Source organism: Oryzias latipes, chromosome 1 (genome assembly GCF_002234675.1).
Source record: "Oryzias latipes chromosome 1, ASM223467v1".
NCBI lineage: Eukaryota > Metazoa > Chordata > Actinopteri > Beloniformes > Adrianichthyidae > Oryzias > Oryzias latipes.
In genome coordinates, this window is record NC_019859.2 from 10,202,332 (window position 1) to 10,221,870 (window position 19,539).

The window sequence follows — 19,539 nt, forward strand, 5'->3', positions numbered from 1 at the left end:
AAGCATGGGTGAGGCGAGCCATCTACGAGCAAAGAAGTGGGGAAGGGGAAAGTATTTGAGGAGGAGCGGAGTGAGAGATACTAGAGGATGGATGGCAATTGAGATGGAAAGAGCAAAGGAAAATGCAGTGAGAGGGTGAGTGAAGCAACGTTTTGAAGTGCAGGAAAGGGGGAAAGTGTTGGAGGGAGAGCGCACAATGAGAGGTGAAAGGACTAAATGAAGGAAGGGAGAATAGTTGACAGTGGGAGGGCACCAAATGTATGTGTGAGTTGGGGTAGTTGTAAGTCATTTGCATAAAGGGTGAGGGCACTTTGCCCAGCTTTCGCAGAGAAGTTGGCATCTCGCCTTTACGACTGGCAGAACAGGGACCAGGGAGAAGGAGAAGAATGAGGGGGAGTGAAAGAGTGATGGTGGAGAAAGTCTCTCAATAGTGCATCTCTTGTGCGAGGACTTGCAGGCCTTGGCTTCTGCTGGAACAGGGCATGGAGGGAGGGGAGGGGGATATCGGGTTTCATTATCTGCTTGAATCCTGCCGCATTTGCTAATCAGGAGTTTCAAAGCCCTCGCTGCAGCTGTAGACGCAGGGCATGGTAGCCAGTCTGTGTCGCTGGCATGTGCCGACTGGAAAACCAGAGGTGTGTGTGTGTGTTTGTGTCAGTGTGTGGAGCTGCGCTTCACATAGCGACATTAAGTGTGAGACAGACAGTATGTCTTTCCTGTGCAGCTAAAGCAGTGCTGCCACCGTCCATCACACACAGATCATCACCCGGAGTCACACTGCCTACTTGAACTTATCAGGAATGGCTGCCCTTGTCAAGTGGAAATGCTGTGCTCAGTTTTATTGCGACGTCCTGTCGGAAAAAGCCACAGCAGCAATGCTAAATGCATTTGGCATTTGTGTATTTGGAGACACTTATTACACGATAAAAGTGCTGCAGTCTGTATTTATCTGAGTACGTAAATTCTGCAGCAACTTGGTGCTTTCTGAACACAGAATGAAGTACTTTTTGAAATATATATTTTTGCAGGTATCTACATTTAAAAACACCAAACATCTCTAAACAATTTCAACTGAAAAAGTCTGAAAAGCTCCATAAAGCTCCTGATTTGATGCGCTCACACTTGAGGCTGAAACTGAGAAACTCATCATACAAGCGAGAAGGCATTTTTGAGGATAGCGTTACCCAAGTCCGCATTCAAGTCCGGAGCGCAGGCTTGCTGTCGGTCCCTGTGTCTCTGGAGCTGCTTAACGCCTGCTCTCGCTGTCTTTCCCTCACAGCTTCATGCCACAAATCGTTTCCAGACTTTCACACATAGTAGTGCTGCAGTGTGTAAACAGCCGTAATTACAAATGATGCACAGTCACACATTTAAAATCAATCTGTAGCACTGAGACAAAAAGGAGCACAAAGGGGGATTTTTTTTTCTTTTCTGGGATTATAATGAATGAGAAGCTTTTGAACTGGATGGAAATCTAGCAATGAGGCAGTTTTAAAGAGAAAAATGATATAGCCTTCTGATGTAAATGACTGACAGAAGGGGAAAGACACTTTTCTCATATTTTTCTAAGTCCTTGGGATATTAAAGTGCATACTTGTCCCATCACCCCCAAAATATATTATTTGTCTAATTTACTTCCCCCCCCCCAATTTATTCTGCTAACTTTTATTGTTGTAGAATACTTCTCCTTAAATCTACTCATGCTTTTATTTTGGAAAATTACTAAAAACGCAAAAGTTTTTCCCTTCCGATTTATGACTTTCTTTTTTTAGGATATAGTGGGCATAAATCATGAGACTTATGCTACCCAGATAAAATCATTTTTGATTTAAACCCAGTTGGGGGGAAATTCAATTATGTGAAGAGCCAGGTCCACTGAGTTAAGCCTTTTAACCAAATATATATAAACCAGCTTTAGCTGTCATGACACACACTCGATTACACAATAATCCATTGGTGTCAAATGTTCATTATTAAATATATTTTTTTTGTACACAAAAGACATAAAAGTTCAATTCTAGGTGGGACACAATCGCTTTATCAGCTTTCTGTGTGTGTGTCTTCTATGAGTGCATGCAGTGAAAATTAAGAAACAAATGAAGCAAGCAATTTTTTTCATTGTTAATATTACAAACGTTATTTCAAGAGGATTTCTACTATGTCCCCCTTTTTATAGTAATTTTAATATATCTAAATGTATTATTTTTTCCCTTTTTAAAAGATCTGGTTAAACTTTATGATTTTTTTTTGGGGTCAAAATTAAATAATCCAAGTGTGGCAAGTGTGGCTGAAGAACCCTGCAGGATTTAGCACAATCTGATGTTCTGATCCCATGTTTCTATATTTACACCTTTGGAGTTTTTTTGTCCAGTATAATAAATATCAGAAATTCATCCCAGGTTTTATTAGCACTATTTTCAGCACTCTGGAAACAGTTCACGGTCAAGCTTGGAAATAATTTAACACTGACAGATATTAATCACGTTCAAACTGTGTTAAAGGCGACTTTATTAAGTGTTTCTCAGCGTCGGGCAATATGTAGCATTTAATGGAACATTTTTTTAAAGCCTCAGTCATTGATTTTTGTATTCCTTTAGGAATAGCGGGCCCGCAACTCCTTTTTCCATCCCTTGCCGCTCGACTTTGAACGCACTCCTGGACTCTTTGTTTAAGGTGGACTGGGATGTTCGAAGGGCCGTTCAATCAACCTTATTCCGGATTTAAAATATATGCTTATAATTGGAAACAAGTGCATTAATAGAATAACAAGAGTCTAACTTAATTATTTAACAACAAAAAACGAAGCATTTTCTGAACAGGCACGTGAGCTGTGTCCGTGAAAGTTGAGAAAGCTTGTGACTTGTTTGCCTAAACTAAAGTGTCTGCTTAGACAGCCATCAACGAGACACGGTGAGAACAGAGAGTGTGGTGTTTTTTTTTTTTTAATTTGTTATTTTTTATTTTAAATAACTTCCTTCAGGGCCTAATTAAGGTGGAAAGACGAGGCAGTTCCTGTTTATGAACAGAAATGCGTCAACAAGGGCTTCAAAAAAATAAACACGCGTAAATTTGTGCGTAAATTCTCTCTTTTTATGTCATATTTTGCTTCATTTTTATTTTATGTTATACCCCCCCTTTTGTAAATTGTTTAATCCTTTTCCGGCCCCACGATTGATTTAGTGGTGGTGGGTGCACCCTCTCCCTTATTAGAAGAAAGATGGCACGATGAGACAAAGGGATACAGAACCATGTATCACCCTTTTTTTATTTTCAGAAATGTTTTAACAGATTTTTTTTTTACTAAAACTTGAAATAAATGTGATCATAAAAAATGTCAAGAAAAGGGAAAAATTAAATCGTGTGGAGCCAAGCAGTCTAAGATTTCTGCCAAAAGAATAAAAGATTGTGTAAATTGTTCACATTTTGTGCATTTGGCAGTGTTTGTAAGGCATGAAGGATTTTTTTAGTGTTTTTATTTTTCATTTTTTACAACAGTGTTTAATAATGTGGATTTAAGAGTACCATTATGGTGTGTTTCCTTTTTTCCTAAAACTTTATATGAAGATTTAATGACTTGGAAGGGGATATGCAGTAGTGCTGCATGTTTTAGCAGATGGGCTATTTTTTTCTTCCAGGTGAAAACTGTCTTACCTATAAGAATATTAATGTTTTTAGAGCAAACGGCAGGATCACTTGGTAGATTGCACTTTTTTTCATTGTCACATCTGAGGGTTTTTTTTCAATAAAAGGACATTTCTACATCTTTACTCATTGAAAAAAATATTAACAGATTATTTCTTGGCTAATTTAATATTTTCTTTTGTCTCTATCGTATTTGTGTTTGGGTTTGAGGATTTTGTGAACAAGAGGCAGGAGGCCCAGCTCATCCCAGCTCAGAATCAGCGACCAGTCAGCCAGCCAGTCAGCCAGCCAGCCAGCCACCCCAACTAGTCAGTGAGCTTCCCACCTGGGTTTCCAACCAGTTACTCATCCAGCCAGTCACAGGGGCTAAAGCTTGTCAGCCAGCCTTACAGCCCACTTGCCAACCAGTCAGTAGATCAGCCAGTTATCCATGCTGAAGCTCCTGTGTTAGACCCCGACAGAAGGGGCTGGCCCCACTAAATCTGACGGTCCTGGTAGCCAACCAGATGACCCTAGCCTTTATAAGGCATTCACACAGACAGCTTGTCCCACTGAACAGCAGGTGGCTTCAAACTGCAATCACATAGCTGTTCCTCCAACTTTGTCATATGACAAGTTAGCTTTTTATAGTGACCGACTGTGAGGTTCCAGTTTTGACAATATCCTCGTAATTCCTGTGAGCCTCGTGGACTAATTCAAGTTTAATGGGCAGCACAAATCAGCACATGCGCTCCATTCTGGTTTTGGTTTTTGTGGAAAATGACATTAAACACACTTCTAATTACAAGAGAGAGATTGTTTTTTAACAGCAGATTAGGTTGAATGGGTTCTTGGTGAGATCTTTTTTTTTCATGATAAGGAGAACACATTGTCCCCCTGAGGCCACATGGATTTGCTGGTGAAAAGCAGACAAGATGCAGCATAAGGGAAGTACCCTTAGCTGATTTTCATCCTAGTTATGCTTTTTTCTGTGGCTCTCACAATGCAAGATAATTAAAATATGTTGAATCTGCATTTGGAAAACAGCTCTTCCGGTCGTAGCCAATACAAAGTAGGAGACAAAGGAGTTTGGGAATAACAGTGAGGGCATCCTCTGTTTAAGTATTCAGTTGGAGTTGAGCAGAGTGGGGTGCTCATTGGCTGCGTGCATGACGCCAAAGACCACAGGACGTTCCAGGGGCCAGTGAATTGTCCATCAGCCACAAATGGGATTAATCCTCAATTTTGAAACAGAAACTTTTAATGTGTTTCTATGTCTGTACTGTCTGGTCTATTAAAATGGAATTGAGAGCGAAGTGGGAGAAAGGGCCAGTTTGGATGTAAGAGTGCATTTTGAAACGAGAGAGCATGTTTTTGGATGGCATTTTTTGTTTGGGGGTGGGGGTCTTTTTTCTTTTCCCCCCTCCCTCCTCTCTTTGTTTGTGTGGTAAATCCAGGAGCAGCTGCCGGTCTCAGGGTCTAGTGGGATTTTGGGTCTGTGTTTTCTCATGCCATCTCATGCCAAGGTAGTGTAACGCGAGCACAGAGACAGAGAGAAAGGAGAAGGGTGTTTCTGGAGGAGGGGGATGCAGGGCTGGAGAGCGCCTCATCGGGATGGCTGTGACCATGATGGTGACGAAGGACGAGAGGAGAGTTGGGGATCTTCAGAGGGCTGGGTGGGTGCATGTAAAATTTATATCCTCTGGACTTTGCCTCAGCAGTAGATTGGAACTTGTATATTTGGCTAATGACGTGCCTTCTGCCTCCACCACACACAATCCACCTCCTTCCCTGCTGTCTACTACCAGCCACCAACCATCCAGACCCCCACCTCTTTGCTTCTCCCTTTGCCATCTCCCTCTTCCCTCCCTTTGAGTGCGAGGAGCTTGCGCATTGGCTGAGCTGTTTGGGACTTGGTGCCAAATAGGTGGGCCCTCTGCATGTTGGCACACACTCAGTCAATGGTTAGAGACGGAAAGTGGAGGGGAAGAGAGAGCCAGAGCAGGAGAAAAAGAGGGGGAAAAAAGAAGCTACACTCGGGTTTGCCAGCGGTCGTGCTCAGTCTTCCAACATCTATTCGGTCCTCTTGTTTTGTTGGTTTTTTTTTCCTTCTTCTGCTCCTCTGTCTGCACCCCCCTTGTCCATCTCTCTGCCAGTGCGTGACTCCTATGCAGATCAGAACTGCACCAATAGCACGTGCCATTTTGCCAACAAGATTTTTTTTTTATCAAGATATGTTTTTCAACCCATTTTTAAGGCAAAGAAAAATATTTTTTCGTGTTTTTGAACAAATGTATTCTTTTTTTTGCACAAATTGATTCAACTTCATTCTTGCTTGTCCAGCTTTTTCTTTTGCCAGAGAATTTGAAAAACTTTTCTTCCCTCTCCTTCTCTTGTGCTTCTTGTGCAGCACCTCCACTGCTCCTCCTGCCACAGTACCTCCTGTGTTCTTGTGCAGGTATTACACCTGTGCCCTTTTTGGCTTGCATCTTCTTTCTTAGATTTGTCTTTTCCCCCCGCTGCTTTTATTGGACAGTTTCTCAGCTTCTGTTTTTATTTTTTTGCTTATCTTTTCTAATTTTTTTGTTTTCAAAAATTCACAGCAATACTTGGTGCTCAACAATCCAGTTACTGCTCTGGCTTGGCTTTTTAAGTTTCAGTGTAATCGATGGAGTGAATTTATCATGAAAGAGCGAAATGGTAAATAATTCTTGCTTTGTGTATACTTTGTTTTTATAAATCAGTGCATTTTTTAAGCATATTTATGATATTTTAAAAATATAAACATTTGTGCCTTTTTGGTAGAATTTTTTTTTATTTAAGTGTGGGTTTGTCTATTTTGCCATTTCTTAGCTGTCATGTTTTTTTTTCTGTCAGACGTGTTTCACTTTTTTAAACACCAAACTAACTCTAGTTTGTTAATCGACTTAACTGATGAATCAATTTCTGTTCCTATTATCCGACCAGATCGATCTGTCTGAGGCAAGTTGTTAATCAATTCGACCTACACCAATTATTAAATAATTTCAAAGTGAGATCAATCAATATTTGACATTGGAATTTACCATTTGGATTTAGGCACGGCAGGTTTACTTTACTATAATGTAAAAATAATCAAGTGCATTACGAAGGACAACACACATGTGATGGCAGCAAAAAATGATCAAGCCATCGTTACAGTACAGTGTGTGAAAACAGATGTCCTGGATCGATGTTAAGTCAGTGAATTGGATCAAATCAGATCCTTCAAAATGACCAAATATCAACTATGAATCATGTCAGCAAACACAAATTATGATATGAATCGAATAGTTGTTAAAATGAATCATGACACATTCATGTTTGAGCAGTTAAGTTTAAAAATTTCAATAATTAAATAATAAAAACGGCCCAAATATATATGGATTCCAGTTGGCGTTTTTATCTCTACCCTGGTCATTCCGTCATATTCAGCAGTTTTTCAAAGCAGTGTTGTGGGTCCATGTTAGTGTACAGCATCCTTCCCTCTCTCTCTAACTGTCTCTCTTTCTCTCAGTCTCTTAGCACCTCTCGCTCATTCTCTCCGTCTGCTCATACGGAGCAGGCTCTGCTCCTCCATGCTGCGTGCCGGTGCTAACTGCCTGTCTTCTCTTTTCCCCTCCTCACCCCCACTACCTCTCTCCCCGTCCTTCTCTCCCCCATTCTCCCCATCTCTGTCGTCCGCCTCCTCTTGCTTCCCACCCTCCTCCACCCACCCCACATCCTCTTCTTTCATCCAGGATGAATTCCACCCCTTCATCGAGGCCCTTCTGCCCCATGTCCGCGCGTTCGCCTACACCTGGTTCAACCTGCAGGCCCGCAAACGCAAATACTTCAAGAAGCACGAGAAGCGCATGTCCAAGGAGGAAGAGCGTGCAGTGAAGGATGAGCTACTTGGGGAGAAGCCAGAGATTAAGCAGAAGTGGGCCTCCCGCCTACTGGCCAAGCTCCGCAAGGACATCCGGCCTGAGTTCCGTGAGGACTTTGTACTCACCATCACGGGCAAAAAGCCCCCCTGCTGTGTGCTGTCCAACCCCGACCAGAAGGGCAAGATCCGCCGCATCGATTGCCTGCGCCAGGCTGACAAGGTGTGGCGGCTGGACCTGGTGATGGTCATCCTGTTCAAGGGCAGCCCCCTTGAGAGTACGGATGGCGAACGTCTGGTCAAGTCACCTCAGTGCACCAACCCTGGTCTATGTGTTCAGCCACACCACATCGGAGTGTCTGTCAAGGAGCTGGACCTTTACCTGGCCTACTTTGTCCACACGCCAGGTACGTTACCACCTGCACGACAGACTGTTGTAAAGAAAAATGCCAACAACAAAAAAAGGGCACAGTTCAAATCCATATTTCTAAGTGCTTTTTTTGCATAATAACACACACACGGACACACACACACACACACAAGGACACAAACATGATAGGGGACCTGATAAGGTGCCAACAAAGTAAACTGAGGGGAGCTGGTAAATGACATTACACGCCATAAATTATTACACAATAATATAATAGGTAAATGGATACTATATCTTAGAACATTTAACATATTTAAACAGTTTAATGGGAAAAAACTCAATTTTTCTCATATTTTTAATTTATGTGTGTAGAACAAATATTAGGGAATAATCGTTTAAAGAGAACCTTCAAAGTATATTTTTTCACCCTTTTTCAATTTTTGGGCTACAATTTTGGAGTGAACTATAAAAAAAAAGTTTAAATTGTGTTCATGGTTGTAAATGAAGAATTTTTGGTTTTATCCAGACTCTGTTTCATGCTTTTTGTAGAAAAGAATTCACCTGGTTGGTGCTTGAGAACGTCTACATGTGTTGATCATCAGTTTAAAATGATGTTTTGTGAATGTTAGTTTAAAGGAAGCACATTTTATGATGACAAAAATGCGTGTACTGTGATTAGATCTTTTTAGTCGGGGATCATAACTTGGACACAGTCCAAATGTGCATTTTTTTATTAGAGAAAAAAGAAAAAAAAAACGCAGAGACTCGGCTGCTCTTGGAGAGCGCGCTGATGCTGCCCTGGCTTTCTGCATAACACTAGCTATGAACTGGACCTGGCTCCCAAACCAAGGCTTTCACACGCACACGCACAAAGGGCGGCAAAATTCAAAAACGTAAAACACAGAAAAAAATCTACTAAAAATATATGGCACACTTTTGCAGGTACAGCCAATTGCAGTTTCAGTCACAATTGTTTCCACACATCTAAACAGTGGACGCATTCGGCCAAGTACTATCACAGAGATTCAGTTTGATACAGCCAAACATTGTTGTGTCTCAGCCACCATTCTGGATACACACTCTCACACCCAGCCAAACATCACCCTTAGCTTCCAGTCCGTGGATTCTGCACACACTGCCAAAACACTAGTAGTGTTGTTTTCTTTTCCCTACGCTGCAAGAAACACAGTCACAGCAGCCACACACACTCTAAGAAAATACATTTCACAGCCAAATCCTCCAAATATGTGCTACTTCACCATTTGCTGGCTGGGAGTTCAAACACTGCTCATGCTCTAATATTATCTCAGCTGGAATTTTCTGGAAAATTCAAACCATGACTCAACCAGCCGTATAGTGTATATAAGACGCAAACTTCGGCGGCTGCCCAGATATACACAATTTCTTAAGCAAAAGTCTCATGTTAACCTTTAATATGCTGCCAAATGCTATCACAGACGGTCTCAGTCTTTGTCTGCCTGTGAAACACACACACACACCCACACACACGCACGCATGCATGCAGTCACGGTCAGGGCCAAACACCTCATGCAGTCTGAGCCAAACCCTGGCAGCAGCTCCAGCTTCACTTTGTTCGTCTGTCTTTGGTGGAATTAAATGATAAGTAGTTGGCAGTCTGTCTCACTATTTTAATGGTAATTCTTTTTTGTTGTTGTAAATTGTTATTCACATTTTCTTGTTGTCATTGGCTCAAAAGTTTTTTTGGGTAAAACATGAGAGCTTTTACAACATTATTATAATTTTTTTATTGTTTGATATTATAAGTGTTTTAAAAAATACATTTTATTTGGGGAAATCAACTCACTCTGTCTAAACAGTTTTGGGAGACATTTATTTTGAAATCTCTAGCTTTATTTATAATTCTTATAAATATAAAATAAATTGTTATTAATGAACAGGAGTTAATATATTATTTGTTTTTTCAATTTTTCTTTTTTACACATTCAAGTGCAAGGAAAAAATGAAAATGAAAATTCTTTCCACCTTCTGCAACACTTACAGTTCAGTTTTCCATCAGTCTCTGTAATGTTGCTGCTGTATTACTTTGGTTTACAGCAAAACAGTAAAACCCACTATCGTTCGCCGTTCATTCATGAGGTTGACGCACTTTCTGCTTTATCTTATCTGCTACAGTGTGTGTGTGCGTGCACTTTTATCGTCTTCCAGAGAGCTAATGCTCTCATTAGGCTGTGGTTCGGGAAACCCTGGGCTACACAGACACAAGTCTGGCGGAACGACGAAGGGCAAAACCCGTTCCTGCACATGCTCAAGAAGTCACAAGCCTTCCCACACCGTTGTCTTTGGGTTTCCTACACACATTTTGTGAGTTGAGCAATGTCTCAGCCTGTATTTACATGTCACCCTGAAAAGTGAGGCGTTGCAATGGGTCTCTGCGTCGCAAAGACATGAGATGCGATCGCTATTTGTTTTCTATTCGTTTTGCATTTTGTCAGACTTTAGCATCTCTGTCTTCCCCGCTCCTCTTTGATCTGGTACACACTTTTGTTTTGTCTCCTTAAACATCCCCTTTATTGTTACGCTCACAGAGGTAAAGCCTCTGCTGATCTCTTTTGTTTATATTGTGGAAGACGGAGACAGAGGGAGCATGGGAGAGACTGCTTGTTGGAAAGGAGAGGAGGCTATAATAATGATTGTTCTGTTTGGCAGCACCAGAGCCCCGTTGGTGTGGGAAGAAGAGAAAGACGTCTTGTGTTTTGTTTATGAAAGAGTGGCAAAAGCTGCCATGGGGAATCTCTAGGCCTGCCATCAGGCTTTCTCAGACTGTTCTGCCGTCAGCCAGCCTTTAAGGATCCTTTTCTGTAACGGAGCAGAACACACCACAGCAGAAAACACTGAATAAAGAAAAACATCATCGTTTAAGAACATCAGTTAAAAAAAATAACGTTTCCCTCAAGTGTTGTTGAACGTCTGATGTGTTATAATAGATGTTCATAGTTTTGGCTTTAGGTCCCACTCCGATCATCTTCTGATTTATTGTAAAAGTTCTCCCGGTGGTCAAGTAATTATTATTATAATGACATTTTTTGCCCAAAATCAAAGAAGGTGTGTCCTTTCTAGGACATAGTATCTGCATAGTGGCAGGAGTTTATTCGAAAATTTGCCTGTGGCCGAGACCATTGGCACAGTGTAAGCCTGCTCACACTTCCCGTCATCCATTTTTTTTTACACTCTCTCCCTTTAGCTTACACAACCTAACAATATTGGAGCTATCCAGCCGTACAGATTTCAGCCAGATGCCAGCTCAGATGATGCATAGGAAGACGTACATGGATCTATCTGTCTGCAAGCGGATGCATTGGAACGTAGCGGAACAGTTAGCTTGTGGCCCTGCTACAAACATTTTCTAATAGAACTTTTTCTGCTCCTGATTAACAACAACTCGGAGATAGAAATACTTAGTAATGCAATTTTAAGCATACTTTTCTTTATGTATAAGAAAAATGCCACAAGAAGATCTTAAAAATACCAAAAACACTATTTTCATCTGCGTGGGTCTCTACGTCCCAGGGGTTTGCCAGATTAATACACACTTCCTTCTATAACCTATTTATTTAGTATTGGAAACTGGATCCACCTTTACGGAATTTTGAACGTTAATGTTTATTTTTCAAAATAAGTTTCAACTGAAAAAAACCCCTAAATTTATGATTTGTTAAACGTTGGAAAAATCCATGAAAAAAAAGATCTATAGTTAGCTGGGTTTGGTTCCTATTCCTATTTTTTTCCATTCTCTTGTACATTGTATGTGTGATCACGAAAAGATGTTTCAAATGTGTTTCCAATCAAAAGTGCAGTACAGGAAATTTGCAGTCACTCTGAGGGAGGTGTGAAATGTGCTCGCTTTGCCATTTCTGCAGTGACCGCTCCACACTCCACGGTGCACACTGCCAGATCCCGCCTCCGTCTCACTACAGCAGTAGTAATGCCTTGGACGGTGCTGTGAGAAAGCCCAACGAAGTCCCGGAGCTGTGACCAGCTCCCGGCCAACTCGCTGACCACAGCAACGATTCACAAATAAAAGCTCACATCGTTCATCACGGACAGCTCCAGATTTAGGAGCTTTTAAAAAAAGAGGATAGTCGTGGGAGAGGAGGAAAAAATGAGCAATAAGAAAGAAAGAGGAGTAAAAAGGGTTCAAGATGATGAATAACTAAGGAGGTGATAAAAGTTGAAAGAATACTCTGAAAAACATCCTCATGGCTCAGGTTTTATCTTTGTTTTTTTTTGGTAAATGTCCTACTTCCCCCTGCCTAGATTCCTATGACACCTTTGTCGTGGAGTATATTATCCTTGTTCACAAGTTTTTTATGTCTTCAGCTTTTTTAAGTAAAGGAAATCTTGACACTGAAGGTTCCCGTCACTTTTGGAGGCTTTTGTTTTCTACAGTGGAAACACAGCTCTTGAGAAAAGCTCCTTTCACATGTAGACAGCTTTTGGCATCAGCTAACATTTTTTGATATGTATTACAATCAGGTCTGTCTTTCTGTTTTGCATCAAAAACACATAGAAAAGCAAATAGAAATCTGGAAGGGTTGAAATCCAAAAACATAGTTCTGCAGGCCACATTAAAAAAGTACATATTGTTAGTTAATGAGAATAGGTCAGCCAAAGCCCTGCTGCTGTTTTTTTCTTTCTTTTTGAATAATAAAAACGTGTCCATAGACAGACACAAATAGCTTGGTTCACAAAGTGATCCAAAAACCTTAGGGTCTACTTTTATCTCATGAGGCCACGATGACACGAGCAGAGTCCAGGGGAAAACAAACAAAAGAAACGGGAGAGTTGAGTCAAAGGCAATGCTGTTATGTTTGGTCTTTGATTAAATTGACCATTGAAAACTGGCATGCCTCTTGATACGGTGCTCTTACCCCCAGAGACAACTTGATGCCCTTTTTCGCCCCCCTCTCTCTTTTTACATCATGATCATAAGCTTCCATTTCTTTGGCAGCGCTGGACCCATGAGAGGGTAAAAAGCATGAACCTCACTGGTCTGCCCACATCTGTTTTCTTTTGTGTGAAGACTTTCAGCTTTGGGAAATGTGCTGCAAACCGATTATTCCAGTGACATTTAGAGGTCATCGTCTCGATGAAACAGACAAATAAGGAAGTCTGTGCTTTTTAGTTCTGGGATTGTTTAATTGTTTTTGTTAAAATGCTGCAGTTTTTTTTCCAGTATTAATTTAAAAGAAATATTAAACTGGAAAGAAAATAACAAGAGAAAAAACAGAATAGTCAATCTGAGTTTGTTATTTTTTACAATAACTTGTCTTAATTTTGAATTAATTAAGTTTTCTTGAATTTAAATCCTGTAAGCATATTTTAATTTCATCCACATGTGTAATATATATATATATATATATATATATATATATATATATATATATATATATATATATATATATATATGTATATATATATATATATATATATGTATATATGCATATTTTGTTATTTATATTAGGCTCAAACAAAAAACAAGTGCATTACATTTTTATAGGTTGTGTTTTAAGTATATATTTTTTTGTATTTTACTAGAGAAAAACAAGACTTTTGAGTCAAAATTAAAACCTAAACAAATAATTACTTAATCACTATGCACTTTTGAAATTTTCTCAATAAAAACCTTTTTTAAATATAACAAAATATTTGATTTCCTTACCAGAAAAGACAAAAGCCATCACATGCTTTAAGTCTAATTTTAAAACGAATTGTGGAGATTAAATTGTTTATTAATTTTTTTAAACCGGTAAAGATTAATATAAAGCATACAGCACCCCCCCCCCCCAAAAAAAAAGAAAAAAAGGCATTTTTAATTCGAGCTGAGTGGGGCTTTTTAACACTTTTATTTTGAAAAACATGCCTAAGAAAAGTGAAAAAGAATAGGAGGAGGAAGAATGAAAAGAAAGAGGTCATTGGGAAAAAGAGTCAGGAGCGGTTTTGGGTGGGTGTGAGGGGTGTATTGTCTGTTTTAATACTGTGTCTTCCCAGTGCCCAGTCTCTTTTCAGGCTTTTGTTGCGGCGCCAACCGTGAAATGTGTCTGTCCCCAAAAACCATATACCCACTCAGGAGGGTTTCCTGACCTCAGAGACAGAGAGCAGGAGAAGGAGCAGGCGAAAGAGTGCAGCTCGCTCCCAGACAAGCCAGCCAGAAAGAAGGGAGATCCAGGCAAGACGGCTCATTCACTGGGCTGCACTCACAGCAAGGCCCTGGCAAAGGCTGCTGAGTTTGGCTAATGCTGCTTTTCAGAACCTTGCAGCCGCTGCCGTGCTATGATAATTATAAGAATAATGTGCTCATCCCCCTAAATATAATGGTTTTTAATTTTTTTGTTTCTGTTACTTGTATTTCTCCCCCTGTTTTTTACTTTTCAAAAGGCATTGTGCCAGGTTTGTTTTGCTGAATATCAAGACGTGATTTTTGTAAAAATATATTCATAAATATTTTGCCTTAAAGATAACAAAATGATTGTATTAGGAAGTTTAACAGCAAAGGAGTCTAGCATTGAAAGTGAGAGGAGTTGTGTCGGCGGCCGTTTTTTTGGCACGATCCTATCTTTCTGTATGAAAGGCGCCAAATTTTTGCGCACAGTCTTTGCCAACCTCCTCCCTCTGATCCTCTCTTTCTTCTTTTATTCTTTTACTTGTTCTCTTTTTCTTTTATTCTTGGTGTTGAAATGAATGCCCTATCCTAGCCTCATTAGCACCCTGGACTCCTTTGCAGCCACAGAAAAATGTATGATAACCTGGAAGCAGAAACATTTTAGCTCTGAGAAGAACCTTTAGGGTTCAAACTATGACTTCAAGGATTTGAAGAGAAAAAAAATGTATGAAATGCAAATGGTTGTTTTAGAACTGAAATGTAGAAATAAAGAAACAGAATAAAACAGGAAAGGAGAAAATATAAATATTTTAGGAACAAGATCTTAATTTTTCCTCCTTGTTCACACTTCATTCAAGTCGATCGCCTTCAGCCGAGATTTTTTTTTCCTCTCATCTTAGTTTTTTCTCTGTTTTAAACATTTTACATCATCAGGCTTTCTTTGCATGTCAGGTTTTCTCATCATGCCACTCTTCCGTGTAAGGCAAAATCCTTTTGGGGGGGTGGGGTTGACTGAGCGCGCTTGCTGAGAAGCACAGCAGAATCCTGAGAATCAAATTTGGCATGCGGCTCTGTGAGAGAGGGTAAGCTTCAAATCGGTTTGGACACAGATCTAGGACACTAGACAGGAAAGAAAGCACAAAGACACAGGGATAGGGAACAACATCGGATTGAAGAGGGAGAAATGTGCATATTTGTATGAATTTGTAGTTGATGGGGGGAGCAGTATAAGTAGAGATTTAGATCGAGAAAAAAGGTGTGGAAGAACGTGGGGGGGTGGGGGTGGGGGTGGAAGACTCTCCTTCGATGTCGAATTGAATAACAGGCCGGTAAATAAATGGAGTGGCAGTAAACAAAGCTTGACGCTTTATCAAAAGACTCCATTCATCTGTTAACAGGAGAGTCTCTATTTTCTCCTCAGAGACAGTGAAAGGAGCCCACTGACTCAGACGAGAGGATGGTGCTTGTTTAGGGAGCTGGATGAGTTTGGAGTGGAATGGTGCTAGTATATGTGTTTGTTTAGCTCGAGCTTGGAGGGGAAGTGGAGCAGGTGGGCGACTGACAGAGTCCCAGTGCATTTGGGAATGTACAGTTATAGACCCACACTGTTGAAAAATAGTGTTTTTAACATGTTGCTGTGGTATTTTTCTGATGTTGAAGGACATGGATAAACGGAAGCTCAAAATGGCATTTCTGACTATTTCTATATTCAAATCATTGTGAATCAGGAGCAGACGAAAAAATGCTGTTTGTAAAAGCCTGTAGCTGTGACATAGATGCTACAATCGGCAGGCCATAAGCTCCCTGTTCTGCTCCATTCTGATGCATCCACTTTTAAACAAAAAGATTCATGGACATCTTTGTTTTCCTTGTCTGAGCTGAAAACACGTTTCAAAACCGTACGACTACATAGCTCCAATTTTGTTTGCCATTTTCGTTGCATGAGGAATGTTAGGTTAGCGTTCTGGGGGGCTGTAAGCTAGCGGGAGAGCATGTAAACAAACGGATGATGGGTAAAAGGGGTGGACTTACACCACACTAACGATTAGAGGGAAATTTCTGCTGAACCGCTGCCATTCTGCAGATACTATGTTGTGGAAAACGACACAGGTTTTTAGATTTTGGTTAGAAAAAGCAAAAATATAATTAAAAGACCAGTGGGAACACACGCTTTAAAAGTAGAAAGATGAAGTAGGACTTTAAGGGGATCCCAATTTTTATGCAAATCCCAAGTTATACTTTATACTTTGAAAAACTTATTTCAGTCTCCACAGATGTTTGTGTCAATTGTAAAAAATTGCAAAAATAAAAACTTATTAGCATTATAGAAATGAATCTGTATAAAACAAAGACAAAACCATGAGAAAAATAAAGCATAGAGTTAAAAGAGGCTTTTTTGTCCGTCCAGCTGTTGGAAAAAGTGTCTGAAACAGCTAGGTGAAAATCCAGTTATGTTAGTTTTTGTTCGTATCTCTGCCATGAATTCAGAAAGCAATTTTTTTTTTTAGGTTTAAGTTGTGCAGAAAGTGTATGACAGTATATATTTATGTGTCCAGAACACAGCAGCACAGAGGTTGGTGTCCTTTTTGGCAGAGCTTCTGTGCACGTGTGCAAGTGCATACAGCATGTGCATGTGTGCGCTGTCTCATTATATATGGTTATTTTTTCCAGACCATATGCTATGCTCTACTTTGCATGATTTACAGTACCACGAGCCAAGCATTTTTTTCTTCTCTTTTTTTTTTTTTTTTACTGAACAGTTCGTTTGAAAAGAAAAGAGTCTTGGGATCTTGGGGACACAACGGTAAACCGGCATCAGCAAGATGCTGTTCATCTTTTTCTGCCTTTGCTTTTTATTATTCAGCTCAGCAGTTATTAGTTAAGGTAAGGATGTGTAAAATAAGTGCTGGAAAGTGCCATCTTTGTTTCTGTTATTACAACTTTTTAATTAAGATGAATTCAGAGATCAGGGCTAGGTCGCCCCCATTTACTTAATGAAGTCTGTTATGAAGTGTAGGCAGCAGGTTGCTGTCATTCAAAGGCTTTATTTCAACGTATGTTCAATTGCACTGTTTTTCTAAGTGCCAATGTTAATAGCTCTTACTCCTTTTCACCAGACAATTATCATTTATGAGCTTAGTTTGCTTTTGTAGTTGTGGCCTTGTGTCGTAAAACATGAGAAGTGCTTCTGTCTCTTGTTACCTGACACAGCTAACAGCTGCGCTTCCTACATTTTAGTTCCACCTTCAGATGCCTTCCAATTCATTCACAGCCTTTGAGCTGGCAGCAACTGTATACACTCTCTGTATTTTATAGCTTATCAGTAATGACAAAGTACTGCATTTAGTTAATGCACCACTGCCGCCACTAATCATTTTCTTAGTTAACTTTCTAAAACATTGATTGTCTTTTTTTCTTTAGTTTACAATTGCTCTCAGAAACCCCCTTCCCCTCTCCTGTCCTCTGCTTTGCCTTTTTAAAATCCCCTCTTAGTCCACAGCCTGCTCCCCTTACATTTATTGGACCTGAATCCGACTGCCGTCATGGCAACCCAGGCTCTCGGGGAACCTTGTTTGGGTCCGGTCCAAGGTGCCTCCGGGGTGGCACTGGCTGGTGTTGTCTATGTAAATGGGCTGTCACTGTGGCGGGTTGCTAGGACAAGACAAGTGTGGGCCTCGTTCTCTGCAATAGGGATACTAGCTTGCTACCTTCCGTTCACTCTCCTCTAGCTAACATAACCCTACAATATTCATTGACATTAGCAGAGGTGGCCACAAGTTTTAGGGTTTGTACCCCAGGCTAAGCAGAGGAAGCATTTTACCAGTGCGCATATTGATGTGGTATGGCTTAGTGCCCAGTGCTGCATCCTACGTGAAAGAAAACTGGAGAGGAACATGAGAGAATGAAAGGGAGAAAGACGGCATAGATGCTTTCTCAATGTACGAGTGTTTGTTTTTTGACAATATATTTTATTATTATTTTGCACAATTTCAGTATTTATGCTCGAAAATGACGTGTTCTGCAGAAATTGTTTTATTTTCTCATTTTTGTAAAAAAAAAAAAAGATTTTTTTTTTTTTGCCAGTTTACCTTGTTTCTTCTGCATTGCCTTAAGTAACCGAGTGTTCCCTTTTGAAATGCTATGAGGACAATTGGTTGTTCCACCAGCTTATCATCATTAATGTGAAGATAATTTCAGTTTGACGTACACTGCCTAATTGTTTGTGTTTATTTGTGCTCTCCTCTGATACCATGGAAATCCTTTAACACATCAGCCGCATTATCCTTCCATGTGGATTAGCACCTGGTGTGTCTCCAGACACACGCACGCATAAGTGGAAATCTTAGTATTGTGTGGGTAGCATTAGAAGATACGGGTTCGTGCAACCCTTATCTTTGTCACAGCTTCTTCCTGTTAGGTGTTCCTGCTGTGGCACAATAAAAAAAAAAAAAACTGGAGGGCATTGGTGACTTGGAGCATCCTTAAACAACGTTCCAAAACCTTTGTCCTGCTTAGGGCTTTATAAATTTGCAAATAATGTCAACATACGATAATGGCATACAATAATTAATGTTTTTGAATAATGAGACCCGCTTTGGATGCTGTTTTTTATGTCTAGAGGAACCTAGAGGAGCATAACATAAAAGTTATGTTTTTTTAAATTAATAACAAGAACACAAAAATATTGTTTCCCTTACAAATGTTTTTAAAGATTAATAATTAACAAACAACAATAACTTAAAGGTAAAGCAAAAAGGCTTTAGGGTAATACAAGGCCAAAATATCAAACAAACCCCACCTAACTAAAATCTAATATCCTACTTTTTAATGAAAGAAAAAGAAAATCATTGACAAAACACGAACCTCCCTAGACTAACAGAAAAAGGAGAATGCATATGTGAAAGAAAATGGCAGTTCACCAAACTACACTAAACAAAATAGTACACAGAGTGGACCTGAGCTCAAAACCACAAAGTGCAACACAGACTACATGACAGGTGGAGAAGAGCACCAAGCTGCACAGGCACCAGGTTGCAGCAAAGCCCCCTTTGCTTTTAAAAGCTTCCTCCATCAACTCTGGTCCAATGGGAGCCACACCTTCTCAGGATCACACCTGTTAAACAACCGGACAGACATACACAAAAACACAGAGGTCCCACTCTGATAGAAATGAAATTCACAAAACACAGAATAAAAAGAAAACAAAACCAAATACGGCCACAGCCATAACAGATGCTTTGATTCTGGAAGGAAAGGGACATTTTTTCAGCATCCTGCCCTTTGAAAAAGCACGGATAGGTTTCATACAACATTCATTCATCTTCTGCCGTTTTATCCCTTTCGGGGTCACGGGGCTGCTGGAGCCTATCCCGGCCACATGTGGGCGAAGTAAGGGTACACCCTGGACAGTTCGCCAATCACACTCACACCTAGGGACAATTTAGAGTTGCCAATTGACCTATGATGAAGCATGTTTTTGAACAGTGGGAGGAAGCCGGAGACCCCGGAGAGATCCCACACATG

The 19,539-nt window shown here is 40.2% G+C and overlaps 1 protein-coding gene across 12 annotated transcripts in view; it reads left to right on the forward strand.

Annotated features, from left to right (window-relative positions):
• LOC101159559 (nuclear factor 1 X-type) overlaps positions 1 to 19,539 on the forward strand; it is a 110,739-nt gene that overhangs the window by 23,765 nt on the left and 67,435 nt on the right. For 2 of the 12 annotated variants that reach the window (XM_023955588.1, XM_023955591.1), the window contains one exon: positions 7,380 to 7,911. In XM_023955588.1, the coding sequence (XP_023811356.1) occupies positions 7,380 to 7,911 (532 nt within the window). Of the gene's footprint in view, positions 1 to 3,632; positions 5,298 to 5,530; positions 6,322 to 7,379; positions 7,912 to 19,539 lie in introns of those variants that run through there. The other 10 variants (XM_023955606.1, XM_023955594.1, XM_023955598.1 and 7 more) reach the window with 10 other exon arrangements.